Genomic DNA, 15,180 nt, shown 5'->3' with positions numbered 1-15,180 from the left:
TCGGAAAATTTCATTCGATCCAACTGAATTAAACTATGATCTAGAATATACAATTTCAAAATATCTCTGGTACCTATGGTCAGGTATTATACATGAAATAACAATAGGAGTATAATCCGGCGAAAATAAGCAGGGAATAGCTGCAAAAAAGTCGGTCGTGGGTTATCGTCACACTTGTTAATAATTCAGCGGTATTGAAAAACGAACAATACGATTATAAAAGCTGACTAAAAATAGAAAATGTATACATAAATAAAAAACGCGTATCAGCTTTTGGTGTGGAAAATGCGAAGGAAAAATGCGGTGTTATTTGTTATCATGAAGCGTGCGTACTTAGTTGGAGCAAAACTTACAGCACATCAAATATATTATAAAGAATGTTGGACCAATAACAACACTCAAGATTTTTTTTATGTCTTAGAGGGCGATAAAGGCAGAAAACCCTAATTTTGTTGCATTCTTACTGCTTACATACTGGGAAACGGTACATACGGGTGCTTTGGAAATTTGTGATAGTTTTTTATGTTCTTTAAGACGCATCAAAAATCTCGATTAACGTTATGCACCTCTGAAACTTTTTATAACGCGGCTTGCACATTCCAATGTTTCAGTAGTTATACATATACGTTGCATCATCATTAATATATACAATTTGGTTCCTTGAGTTTATAAGATAATATAAGCTCTTTCTATATTATTATTTTGTCGATTCTTTTTTTATTTCACGGAAAATTATAACTTAGCAAAGACGCAACTCATAAAACAATCTTGGTTATTTTAAGGGGCTGTGTTCACTTCGGTAAATTTTGATAAATTTTCTCATCAACTTCGTGTCCGCTATTTCAGTCATCAAAATGAAATTCAATTCAAATTTTCATATTAAAATTGTGTAAACATTGAAGAGGAGAATTGCAATAAAAACTGTTTGAGATGAAAGCTATTTAGAATTCATTTCAGAGCGAATATTTTTGGATGGCTTCTTTATTCTTTTATTATATACCAACTGTAGCACACGGTATGTTAATTTTGTGCGGATGTATGTAATATCCCGAAGGATTTAAGATAGGCTCACTTTTTATTATAGCCATCGATTTAAAGGCGTTTTCTAAATTGATCTAACCTTTTCTGTCCCAATTTTTATCTGCATATTCGTCTGATATCTGGCTGCGTGTCCATGTGTTTAACTTACATGTCGCAATTTTCAAGATATCTTGAAAAAATTTAGTAAGTCAATGTGTGTTAGCTCAGTTAAAAATTGACTGAATCAAGCTAATGTGATTAGCATTTTATTGCGAGAAAGTGAGGTGAAAAATTTGTAACTTTTAAAAATCGCTGAATAACAGTGTTTCGACATGCAAAATCGATGTGGAAGGTTTGGATCGAGTGAGCAAATTTTGCGAATCCGTTTTCATACAGCTCATGACAAGGTTTTATACACCAAAAGCTCCAATATTTCATATTATGATGAAAATTGGTTCATAATAATAAATGCGCAAGAAAAATTAACTGTACCAAACTTGGATCATTTGGGTCAATTTTTTAAACGTCTTCACATATAAAGATTCTTGTGAAAAGTCTTTTTTTATAATAACAACAAAGGGTAAGTTTCATAAGAACTCGCACAACAACTTTTGTTATTTCGTTACGGAAATAAACGAAGAACGAAGTGCAGTAGTAGAGTATTCCGCAGTAGGCCTTGTCCGACTATATTGTTTTTACTTATTTCGAAATGCAAATAACGTCAAGATATTTATTAGAAGATGTGTGCCGAGGAATGATATACACTGAAGATTAAATCAAGTATTCCAAATTAAATTAATGATCTTTGTTTTTTTTTTTGCTATAACTTGGAATTCTAAAATTGTCGATGTTATAATAATGCTCCAAAAATAGTTTTAACGATTAAGCAATCGCAAGAAAAAAAGGATATATGTCAAATCACATATATCCAAGTGATTCGTACTCAATGTGATTAATTTGTTTTCCTTATTGATGGATACGTGATAGAATAAATTAATGTTTACAATGAATGATGGCTACATAGGCATATTTTACTTGTAGCATCACGATACAAATAAAACCACTATTTGGTTTTGCTGAATTCGATGTGTTTTATACAACGTAAGCAAGGTGGCAAGCATAAATATGTATTTGAGGATATAGTGCCGTTGTGATAAAGCTAATTTGTTTATATTTCTTGAAGAGTTTATTATAATTCTAAGATGCGAGTTGACGGCTATCCTCATGGTTCTTCAATAAATCCCCGTCAAGATTCGGTCAATATGCATTAGATATAGTACGGTTTTTATAGCATTCCCACTCAACTATGCCGCAAAAGTAATTATTTAGGGAATTGAAGTTCGAACCGCTAAGCCCGGTCATAGTTCCGTGTTCATTTAGCTATTCTTGCTTTGCTAAGTCTTTACGTGAAGATGAACAGTTTAGCGGGAATAAACATGGTCTACCTACAACTATGCTACCAAGCCTACCTGCTAAAGAAGTGAAATAACTGTAGCTGGTCGTATCTTCTGAGCCAGTGGCTGTTCCCGAAAACTTCATAGCTATACGATGAGTTACCCTTAAAGGAGGTTAGTATAAGCATCTATAAAGTATAACACGAGCAGTCTCTTTATCATAAACGTTCACAACTTTTCGCTTTGTTATGTGACTTTGCTCGAAATTTTCTCGTTCTAAAACATGTTAACAACTGCAGGGGTTTTCAGCCTATTTAATACAAGTTTTAGATCGATGAGAGTCTGGTCTTGAATTGTGGCTCTCTATGCGTAAAATAGAATTTAAAACGAAGATGATCTTTTCATTTTTGGAAAGGTAACGCTCTCAAAGACGTCAAGGCCCCTTGTAACAACTTTTATTAGCTTCACTTCTTCTTGCAAACGTTGCACAACAGTTAGAAGCGTTCCTCATATTTTCTGCGTTTTTTAACACCTTTTTATGCTTTTATTTCACTATGTGTATGTATGATTGCAACTTGCACGTATGAACCCAATTGCAAAATTGCAGATATTTAAATCGTTATGCTTATATTCCTTCATTAATGATCTGAAAAGAAAAAGACAAGAAACAAAAGAACTTGTTCTCCAGGAATAATAGTGTCATGTAACATTGTTTTCAAATACTGCATTGTCTGCAAACATAGATATATAAATATGACCCTATATGCATAGAAAATACATATTTATTCTAGGAAAATGATAGAAAAATGCTTTGCTCCAAATATTGATCACCGTTATGCTACGTACATTTTTTGTACCTATCCGAAAAGTTTTGAATGGCACGATTTTAAAAACTTTCCCCTTTCGCTGTGAATGTTATTCATTGATATTTTCACATCTTGGACGAATCGAAGCGTAGCTTAATAAACGCATGTATCGTTGATATAAGCAAATAGAAAAGATATTATTTGGTGAATAACCAGCATGGACTTCTGCTTCCAGTTGAGTGCTTGCAACGTAACGCGAATCGACTTTATCGTGTGGATGGGTGGATAAATGTCATGTAGATAAGTGACTTTGTATTGCTTCTTTTGATATCTGATTCGGTCTTTGAACAGTGAATGCTTTAAACCGATTAAGCGATGCCGGTACTATTTGGTACTAACCGCTTCACCAAACATTAACAGGTAATCACAGATCGCACTCTTCTTGTTCCATTAAAAAGAGAATATTGGCTTTCTGCCAAATCGAGTCGGCTTTCTGTTCGGTCTCATTGTTTATTTATTTATTTATTCTGCTTACACAAAAAAGAAAAAAAAAGCATGTACACAACTAGCATATAGCCACACTCACAACCGGTACAGGACCAAATTTGCGATTGAACCCCTAAGCCATCGCAATCATGTACAAGCTTAGCAACCGATAATAGTTAACAACAATTCATTTTCGACTCATCGTGACTTTTTAAGGTTAAGAAGAGCTAGTTTAAGTACGACATAGGTAAATTACGCGCATTAAGCAATGTTGCTTTAAAGGACTTTAAAGAGTCCGATAATGAGAATAAGTAATAGACATCATTTAGGTTCTTGCAAACAACTCTGAGCGGGTTAAACAGCTTATAACTATATTTACATCGACTTAGCTTAACCATGGTAAAGTGCTTATTTCACCAAGTACTGCAGGCGAGCCAATAGCACCATTTATTACTCTGATTGCGAAGGAAACGCCAAGAACAAATCTACGTTTTTCGAGAGACGGTAAGGACAACAGAAGCAACCTAACTGAGGCAAACAGCAAGAATTGCTTTTAAACAGATTCATTGGACCTATATGAAGGAGACCACACAACAGAGGCATACTCAACAGTGCGAGAGCCACTGGCAAAAGCCTTGAAAACACAACAAGTAAACTCTAACAAATTAGTGACCGTAGATCTTCCTTTCCAAAAGCTATGCTGGTGTGGAGTAATATACGAATTAATGGCAAAGGCCAAATGCTGAGTCAGAATTCTCTCGAGCAGTTTAGGCAAGACACTCAACTTGCCTATGCCTCTGTAGTTCTCAACAAGTTGTCTACTTCCACTTTTGTAAATAGGAATAAGGAAACTGCTCTTCCAACACAAGGGGAAAACACCTAACTACAAAGACCTGTTAAAAATCTTAGAGATAACACCACAAAACTCGACAGCGCAAGCTTTAAGTACACATGATCGAATTCCATCAGGTTCAGACGCACAACTATATATTTGAGAGGTCAAGCCTTTAAAAACATCATCCTCAGCAATAACCGAATTAGTTACAGGATATGGGTAGTTTGCGGATAAATCGGAGTTAGCAGTCGAAAAGTTTCGATGGAAGTACTCAGCGAACAGATTTGAGATCTCAAAATCATCCGAGGAATCAGAGCCACTAAAAGAAACATGCGAGAGATGTGTGGAAATTTTTCTTTTTGAGTTAACAAATTTAAAAAAGTATTTAGGATTAGCAAAAAGGGCGAATTTAATGAACTGAAGGTATCTGCAATAATATTGGTGGTTGAGGGAGTTAAATCTATGGCTTGCCACGGAGTAAGCGAAATAGTCAAGAGCAGAGCCACTTTTCGAATATTTTTTGAATAGCGTGTTTTTTCTGTTCTTGTAATATTTAGTTGCACTATTAAACCACGATGGACACCTGCTTCGAGGTCGGCACTACTTGATCGGAACAGATGCAGCAATAGCTAGATTTAATGTATTGTAGAACGACGACAATAAGCTTTCAATACTTCCGGTTGAGAAATGAAGCCTTATATGTGAAAGGTAATATTTTAGCAATACCATATTGACTCTATGAAAATCGTAATATTTATTTGAAAAAGTTAGATTTGGAATATTAAAACATTTCGAACGAACCATCATGCTTGTAATGAAAGGAAATGCGCATTGCTGGATGATAAGGATCCTCAGGTAAACTAAAAGGTGGGCAACGATTTACACTAACCCCAGGGAAATTAGCAAAGCAGAGATCAAGCAGTATACCATTACAATTAGGGATACGGTTGTATTGAACTAAATTATGATCAAATAATTCGTTAAAGAACACAATAGCTCTATCAGATGTTGAAGTAGGAATCAAACAGCCAGAATTATCACTATTACGCCAAGTCACTTAAGGCAAATCGGACGGTTTCGACTGCTTGGCCACTTCACAAATTAGGGCGGCCTGTTTCTTAGATATGGAGATATCAGAATTTGGGGGAATATAGGAGCAGGTTATAAATAATTGTTTATTAGGCATTTTCACTCGAATGGCGATAAATTCAACGTCAAGAGTAGTAGGAAATTCTATTGAATTGGACGGGACTGACGCAGATATGGCAATTAATACACCACCAGGACCAGTAGGGTTCACGACTGGGGAGTTTTTAGTTGAGAAGAATATAGATGGGGTTACCAACGGAGCAACTTGTGCGACATGCCCAATTTGGTGACCAGCGTTCACACTCGAACAGCCGGGCGGAGATGATAATTTATATTGCTCTTTATTAGTTTTAGGCGATGACGCCTGAGTTGAATGAGTGACGCCACTAAGAGGCGCCACTTCAGCATAGCTTAAACCAGAAGGACTTGCCGGCTTATTTATAACGTTTTTGTTACAGACCGAGTCAGCCATATCAGAAACGCTGACGTTCTTAAAGAACGTTTTGGAAGCGCTAATTTGCACCAACGATTCGGACTTAGGAGGAATTAGAGGTGACGCACCACATGCTACGCTACGAGTTGTGATTTTACTAGCTTGGGAAGAAGGAGAGTGCTCAATAAAACGACACTCATCAAACCTAGTCTTAATAATCTGAAACTTTTCTCACAAGGAGCCGAGATTTTTACTCAATTCAGAGAAAGTATTTCTCTTCACCGTGAACAATTTGTAGAAGTCTATGTCCCGCTTCCTACAGTCAGGATATGACCATCGCAATCCCTTCGAGGGGTCAACGACTGCATCTGCAGCCCGGCCGATAATACCGGCACACTTTCCATGGCCAAAGCGATCGCAAAGCCAACACGAAATGAATCTTTCAGGTTAGGGGCTCGTTTTCGCCCGACAAGGTGTATATAAACACTCCATGTCCAGTCTAAAAGACAGAACTGGGTTATGAAGAACAGACAGATAAATTGCAAAAAAATCCTTAACACAAAAATTTATCAACCAATTTGAGCAAAACTTTTCTGTTACGTTAACACTGTAACAAGAGATCAAAAGTAAAACAAACTGCAAACACCGAAAAAATAAACAGAGAAAAAGAGAGAAATAAAAAACAAAACAAAAAGGAGAGATTTATATTAGAGCTCAAATTTTCGTTTACAAAAATGCAGTGAATCAAAGCGTAAAGAAAAAATACTTCTTTTACTTTGAATTCACTCACTTTCTTCTCAAAGTTTATTATTAATTCACACACTATAAGGCAAAATAGTCATGAAATTAAACAAGAAATTAAAATATTAATTGCTGAAACAAATTTAGACGACTATGCCGCGCGACAGAGTTGCCAAACTGTTGGTCTTAAAATAGATCGATTTTTTATCCCTAGCGGAAACATAATGCAAAAAAGGCTTCCTTTTGTACCATTTAGGGCAAAAAAAAGAGATCTGCCGGCCCTTTATTTGACCCTGCGATAAGTCTAGCTACGAAATGCCTGCGTCCTCTCCACGTGGCGTTAAGGTCATGAATGGGCAAAATCCCATGTAATGTTTACATATGCAACTCCTCGTTTGACATAAGTACATATATAAATGAGTGTGCGGGTGCTTTTCCTATTCGGTTTAATATCTTTTACTATATGTGCATTAAACTGAGAACGAGCTAGAAATAAATATAAATAAACAAACGAAAACCAAAAGGACCATAAACGGAAAAAAATGATAAGCTTTGTTTGAAAATTAAAGATATTTCAGTTAAATGACAAACGCTGCTGAAATTATTGCAAGGAATAGGAAAGATATTTATTAGCTCATAATTTACTGCACATTCTTTAAGGTTAACTCACTGAAATTCAGAAAATTACACGACGAGATACTCCAATGTTTACTTCATTTAATAAAACTGGGGTATCTATTCCATTCTTCGGCAGATCACACGCAGAGGTTATACGTAAAACAAATCTGCATTTTCCTATTTGAGGCAGATCAACTGAACTAAATTTATGGAGGCGAATAGCCCATGCATTTCTTTTTTTTTTTTTATGTTTTATATATTATCGTAATATTTCATTTATCCTACTTCTATTACCATCGATTTGCTCCCATCAAGAGTTTTCGCATTGCTTGAGGTCGTGGGTTCGAATCTCAAGTGCGGTAGAGCTTTTAATGAAAGCCGATAGTCTTAGATGCTAGTGCTTTTAAGAGTTTAGTCTTAGAATTTATTTCTCTGGCGAAATTAATAATAACAATAATAATAATAATAATAATAAATAACATGTAAGCATATATGTACGATTACTTAAATGATATTATGGACTAGACCAATTATGTATATACATATTATATACATATTATATACATAAGACAAAGAAGAGACTGATATGCCGGTTATGTGCTACTGGAGATGAAGATGTTATTGATAGTATAAATGAAGAAAGATAATTACCTAATTGATGACTTAAGAATGACTGGAACTTAAAGTTTCGCTTGTATAAACTAACTGTATAGTAATTATATTGTAAGTAAGGGATGGGAGGGATGGTGTACACCTCGCCTAGCTGTTGTTTCGGTTTAAATATTTTTTTCTTTATTTTATTTGCGGTTTTCTGGCAATTTTTCACTGTATTCTTTCAAGTTATAAATACAGTTTTTTACTTTTTTTCAAAATAATTTTTGTTGCCTTTTCATTGCATTTTAAACATTTGAGCTTTTTTTTCTTGCATATAATGGAAGTTATCCCAGTAAATAATAATAAGAATAATTTCTTGTTTAATAGATGTCAACATGGTGTCCAGTACTTTCTTTTGCTTTTTTACAGTATGCAACTGACCATTAGAACAATTAAAATTAGTTTGTAAATTTTTTCATTTTTCTTTCGTGCTGCTTCAATAAATAAGCAAATTGTCAATAGTTTTCATCAATTTGTTTCTATACAAAAGAAAAATAACCATGGTTATAATTAAATTGCACAGATTTCCAATAGAAAACAAGATACGTAACTTATAATTGTGCGAGACCTCTTCTTTCTCCTTTTGTCTTCTACACGTCATTCATATTTCAACGAATGAAATTAACAATCTCACCTACTGCAAGATTGTGTGTGTAACAAATATTACAAGATACAACCTCATGCTACGCTATCGAAAACGAAAGAAGCAGAAATTTTATTATATTATAATTTGGAAGCAAGCCGTGTGTCCAACTACATATAAGCACGTGCAACAAATTTTATTTTGACACTTTCGCGCATGAGACGAAAACAAAGAAGCAGCCATTGAGAGAATTGTTACGTGATTACGTTCGGAAATTGCTTTGCTTATGAAATAATCAATATGTAACAGAGCGTCGATGCATCCTCTACCCCGCTTGAAACCAACTTGTTGCTTTGTTATCAGGTTCTTGGATTCAAGAAACCAAGATAATCTAGATGCCATAATCTTCTCTAAAACCTTAGAGAGGCAAGATAAAAGAGAAATTGGGCGATAATCAGATGCGATGGAGACATTTTTTGACTTTGGAATTGGAACAACTGTTGCCATTTTCCACATGTAGGGTATATGGCCAGTCATAAATACCGTATTATGTAGGTCCAGTAATTTCTTTTTACTAGACTTAGACATAGCACTGATCATTTGGTATGAGATGCGGTCTAGACCAGGTGTCTCCCCCTTCAAATTGGAGAGACAACTTCCAAGTTCTGAGGTAGATACGCTATTTTCCAGGAACATGGCACATCTATCGATATTATTTGAAAAAGATATTGGAGTCTTTTTATTTTCAATGAAAGCACTGGAGAAGTTGCTGTCAGAGGAGTATTCGCACCACACTTTTCCAAAGTAATTAGAAATCTCATCTGCGTCAGTTAAAGTTCCATAGGGAGTGCAGATGGCAGAAATTTGGTTCAGGTTTGAAGTCCCATTAAGTCTGTTGATTTTGTTCCAGACAACTTTCATTGATGTATTTCTGTGAATTCGTCTCGAGAAAAGTTCGAAACTAAGTGCCTTTGATTTCCGTAATTCCTTCCTGAATAGAGCATTGGCCTTTTTGTATAATAACAAGTGATTCTGATCAGGACATCTCTTAAAGCGGTGCCATAGATCCATTTTATTTTTCCTCAAAAACGAAAGCGTGTTGTTCCACCATGGAACCCTAGCTCGTTTAAAAGAGGTGTTGGATTGAGGAATAGAAAGATGAGCAGCCGTGCGTATCGATTTAGACATAATAGCAGCATCATGGTTGCAGTTTCCGTTAAATGGTTTTGAGTTCAAAAATGACTCCACCTGTTTTGAGTAATTGATCCGCTTTATCTAGGAGGAATTTGGCCTGTTTTGCTGGAGTAGCAGAGGACGTTGAAAGTTTAAGATCGATTATGATTGGAAAGTGATCACTATTATGTAGATCATCAGAAATAGACCAGGACACCAAAGGAAGAAGTGATGGAGAGCAACATGTTAAATCAATATGTGAAAAAGTATGATGAGTTGAGAAGTGCGTTGGTTTTCCATCATTTAAAACGCAAAGGTTGCTTTGAAAAAAGGCCTTTTCTAAAACAGTACCGCGAGTGTTGTTCACTGTTGTGCCCCAGATGGTATTCCAGCTGTTGAAATCGCCGCATATAATTAATGGGGGTGAAAGTACGGAGAATAAACTGTAGAGTTCTTGCTGAGAAAACGATTGCGAAGGTGGAATATAGAGCGAAAGCACTGTAAATTTTATATTTAACATTATTTGTATCGCTACGGCTTGTATATTTGAGCTAAAATTTATGCGTTTGTGAGGTATACTTGATTTTATAAAGACACCTACTCCTTGTTTGGAATATGAATTTTGATCAGCATTCGTGAAGTATCCAGTATATGATTTGGGTGGAATAGGATTAAAAGAGCTTCTACAATGGGTTTCTTGAAGCGATAAAAAGGTTGGATTAAAATCATTTATGAGTGTACGGAGTTCATCAAAATTACTAATAAGTCCCTTAATGTTCCATTGTAGAATTTTAAAAACTTTATTTAATTGTAATGACATGTAAGCAAAGTGGAGGGAGGGTTAAGTTGACATGTCAGCGTCTCCGTCGAGAAGGTCACTATAGGAATTTTTCGTGAATGATTTATTCTTACCAGCAGAATAATCTGTATTTAGGTGATTTGGTACATTTGAAGCGCAACGGGTTGGCGCACGTGAATAATTTGAAATTGAAGGTTGATTGAGGGATGAAAGAATGGATTCATTAACACTTGTGATTTGTTGAGTAAAGTTGAGAGCTGGAGATTCTGGAGAATTTGGTATATTAGATTTTAGCATATATGTTGTTGTTTGGATTTTTTCAATATTTGCAATTGCTTTGGTTTTTTCAATATTATCTTTGGCAAGTGATGTAACTGGTTTCGCAATATAATTTTTGGTTAATGGTGGAACAGGTTTTTCATTGGAAGCAGTTGCAGTTAAAGTCTTACTGGGCTCGATTTGCGAGGCAACAGCAGCATAGGTGTTACTTTTGCCAATTCCATGGGCTACAGATGGATTTCTTTCCCGGTATGTGCGTCGCGCTTCGCCCATGCTACAGTTTTCTGTTTTGATTTTTAATATTTCACGCATCTGTACAAAACGTGGGCACTGTTTGTCTAACGCTGAGTGTTGATCATTGCAATGTATGCAGAAACTGCGGGTACAGCTTTCAGTATGTGGAGGATGACCACAGTTAGCACAAGATGCAGCATTAGTGCATCTTTTTGCCGTATGACCCAGGCGTTGGCAATTTTTACACCTCATAGGATTTGGGATGTATAGTTCTACTTTACATTTATACCACGCCACATCAACTGTTCGCGCTAATCGATAGCGATCAAAAGTTAAAATAATCCTTCCTGTAGGAGAGCGTGTTTTTCCGTCATCATTCAGTTTGGTTAATTTATATGCTTCAGTCACTCCTTGAATGCCCATTTCGCGAACAATTTCATCTTCCGGCACATGCTTTAAGCAAGGGGCATAAATTACGCCTCGAACCGAGTTAAGTTTCTCATGTAGTTTAGCTGAAATAGCACATAGATTAGCTAAAGAATTGGCCTTTATTAGTTTTTCGGTCGCGCGCGGGTTCCCAGCGAGGACCAGTAAATTCCCATCGCGTAGAATCGAGATCGAGTCGATGTATGTTGTAATGCTATCTAGAGCTTTCTTTATAGCAAAAGGGCTAATTTGGGAAATTGTTATTGGAGCATCGGTTGAAGAAATTACAATATATTTTTTATCAATAGGGATTATATCCCTGATCGGCAACACCGGAAAATCTGATTTTTTACTCTTTTTTCTTTGGGGGGATGTATCACTTAATAGATAAAATCTATTCGGGTTTTTGTCTGGCGGCCCCGGGGCCATTATGCCTTATTGTTGTCTATTTATTATTATTTTTGAAATAACCACTCATTTGAAAAGGTTTGGGAACTATGCAAGAAGGTTGGGAACTACTAAAGAAAAGTGTCAAATGTTTTCAATTTTTTTTTTTTTATTTTGTGTTTTTGTTTTCTATTTTTTATTATATATAGACGAAACAAAAGCACATACGCGATATCCGCGTTAACCAGTTTTAGCAATAACACTGAAAAGACAGAAATTAAATACACAAAAACACCGAAAACACCGAAACAATTGAAAAAACGCAGACGAATAGAAAACACGCACTACACTGAACACAAGTCGACTCGTCTATGTATTTCATTTTAAAAATGTGTTTCAATAGCCAAAAATAATTTGATATATTTTCAAAGATTTTTCCTTCTCATTTTTTTATGAAAACTTTAAAACTCTTTTTAATGTGTTTTATTTCTTCCATGCGATATAATTGCATAAGTAGACGCAGCTTGACATAAACATCTACACGTATCTCTACATGTTATGTAAAAATCGGTCCATTTTGTACGCGTGACATTCTAAACAAACAAGTCCTTTCATTTGATTGACGTGAGACTTATAGTAAGTTTGAATACATATATTTTAGCATTTCCACGACTATATAGTAGGCTCTAGGTCAAGGGCACAAGTTTGTAGATTAAGTTTTGAAAAACCATATTTCTCTTATGGAGAAATAAAAAATGAAAATATAAGTTAAATTTTTATATCGTTTTATTTATTTTTCTCTATTTTTTCTTTTAATCTAAGTGACATGAAGCTCAGCGGGTCGGAACTAATTATTGACCAATACTTTCAAATTAAAAAAAAAAGAAAATAAAAGAACACACACCTACTTCTCATTCTTATGTAAAGGAACCTATTTTTCTAGCTTAGCTTGTATAGCGACGTATAGCGACAGAGTGATGATCGAAACGTAAACATGTAAATATTAAAAAGGTGGATTTATGTACAATGTATGAAACATTTACGTACATCTATAAAAACACGTTCACGTGGTGTTAAGCCTTTAATCGGCTCAAAAGACACACGATATTCGTAAATTAAAATTAATTGTGCATTTATAATATAAAAATTATTTTTCTGCTCACTTACATTCTGACGTGCTGACCATGAATTACATAATAGAGATGCATCTTCTAGTAAACGTGTCTGAAAAGATGGAATAACGATATATAAGAGCAAAGATCAACACATTTTTAGAGTTATGTTAAATTCAATTTGAGCGTATAAAAAGTATTGTTTGTCGCTTGCAGCGCCATTTTGGAATCCATGCTCGCTCGTTTCATTAACAATTACCATTGATCGAAGAAGATATCTTTCATCTCCAATATTTAATAAATCAACAACATTTTTTGATATGTGCTAAATCGCACCTCCCGCCAACCATCTTCAAATTAATCAAAAGGTAGTGCGGCTATGTCGTCAATTCAAACCAGTTCTTATAGCTTGTGACAAAAATGTGGTATGAGGGATTGCCAATAATTCTTCTAGGCTTAAGATCGGCCCACAAAGAAGACTTGAGAGCTACGTCGAGTAAATTGGTTCACACACAAAATGTTAGATTACGAAACAATTTGGTGATGACACCGCTGACATCTCTTTGTAAAACAATTATTCAAAAATATTAACTCAACCCCAACACAAAAAATAAAATGTATTTTCCAAGTCATTTTGAAATTTTTTAAATACGTCTTTGGGAAAGTTGTTAATAAGCGTAATTTAAAATGCCCATACGCAAGTCCCTATAGAATGTCTTACGGTGATAAGAATATATTCAAAGCTGAAATAGAAAGTAATTTAAATTTGGTACCTTTCCGAAGAATCAAATTAGTATTTTACAAATGAAGGATACATGATTCACAGTAATAATAATATTAATAATAATAACAATAATACTGTAAACACTTAAAGCACGAAATATTATTTCGTAACAAATTAATTATACAATTCATAGACTTCTAGATGATCGATAAAGGCTCACGTGCTCATGGGCGAAAAAAGTGTGTATAAAACTTTGCATATATTGGAGCAATGTGAATTGTGTAGTGCTTATGTTTGGGTATAATCATGGTAAAGTTCCGCAGAGGCAGACGAGGTTTGTCTAATTAAGTCCTTTAAGAGGACTTCTTGCCTTTCTCAGGGCTGTGACTGACTCGCCCTATGGTGGCTGCACACCGCATGGCTCACCATCGTAACCCTTCGTTCTTCCTCCGGACTGCGCGCCATTGGAAAGTAATGGTCGTACCCAATGTTCCAGATATGTCCACTTTCCACTCGAACGTACACAAATACCATTGCCCTTTTTCAAATATCCTACCTATAATTTTTCTCGACCGCCACCATGCCGCCACTTATAGGGACCATCCCCTGACTAGATTAGGGGCGGATTTTAAGTCGTGCGCCTGGACATGGTGGAATTCCATCATATGTACTTAAATCTTGCGCTGTCGAGTTATATGGTGTTACCTCTAAGATTTTTAACCGGTCTTTGAACGTAGGTGTTTTCCCTTTGTATTGGAAGGGTAGTTTCCTTATTCCTATTCACATAAGTGGAAGTAGACAATTTGTTGCGAACTACAGAGGCTTAGGCAAGTTGAGTGTCTTGCCTAAGTTGTTTGAGCGAATTGTGACTCAGCATTTGGCCTTTGCCATTAATTCGTATATTACCCCACACCAGCATAGCTTTCGGAAAGGAAGATCTACGGTCACCAATTTGTTGGAGTTTACTTGTCATGTTTTCAAGGCTTTTGCCAGTGGCTCTCGCACAAATGTAATACACACTGATTTAAGCAAAGCTCTGGCTTACCTTTTGATTTAGTGAAATGGATAAGCTCTTACCTGCACAATAGATCTTTCAGGGTTCTGTTAAACTTCATTACCTCGGATCAATTCCCCGTGACGTCTGGCGTACCTCAAGGCAGCCACTTAGGTCACATTTTATTTAGTTTATATATTAATGATCTTCCATCGGTGAGTAATTCCAGTCAGATCTTAATGTCCGCTGATGATGTGAAACTGTTTTGTTCCTTCTCTGTTGAATCGTAATCACATCAGCTTCAAGGCGACTTGGATAATTTTGTTACATGGTGCTCTGTGAATCTTCTGAAACTAAATCTGAGTAAATGTAAGAAGCTTTCTTTCTCTAAAA

At 35.5% G+C, this 15,180-nt stretch overlaps 1 protein-coding gene across 7 annotated transcripts in view; it reads right to left on the bottom strand.

The window, feature by feature from the left end:
• The window catches only part of LOC119637611 (inhibitory POU protein), an 88,720-nt gene that overhangs the window by 60,232 nt on the left and 13,308 nt on the right, over positions 1-15,180 (bottom strand). For all 7 annotated transcript variants that reach the window (XM_038033779.1, XM_038033783.1, XM_038033778.1 and 4 more), the window contains one exon: positions 13,125-13,181. In XM_038033779.1, coding sequence (XP_037889707.1) covers positions 13,125-13,181 — 57 coding nt within the window. The remainder of the gene's footprint in view (positions 1-13,124; positions 13,182-15,180) is intronic.

Source organism: Glossina fuscipes, unplaced genomic scaffold (assembly GCF_014805625.2).
Source record: "Glossina fuscipes isolate IAEA_lab_2018 unplaced genomic scaffold, Yale_Gfus_2 60, whole genome shotgun sequence".
Lineage (NCBI taxonomy): Eukaryota > Metazoa > Arthropoda > Insecta > Diptera > Glossinidae > Glossina > Glossina fuscipes.
The sequence above is the reverse complement of the archived record's forward strand: the minus strand, read 5'-3'. Positions and strand labels throughout refer to the sequence as shown.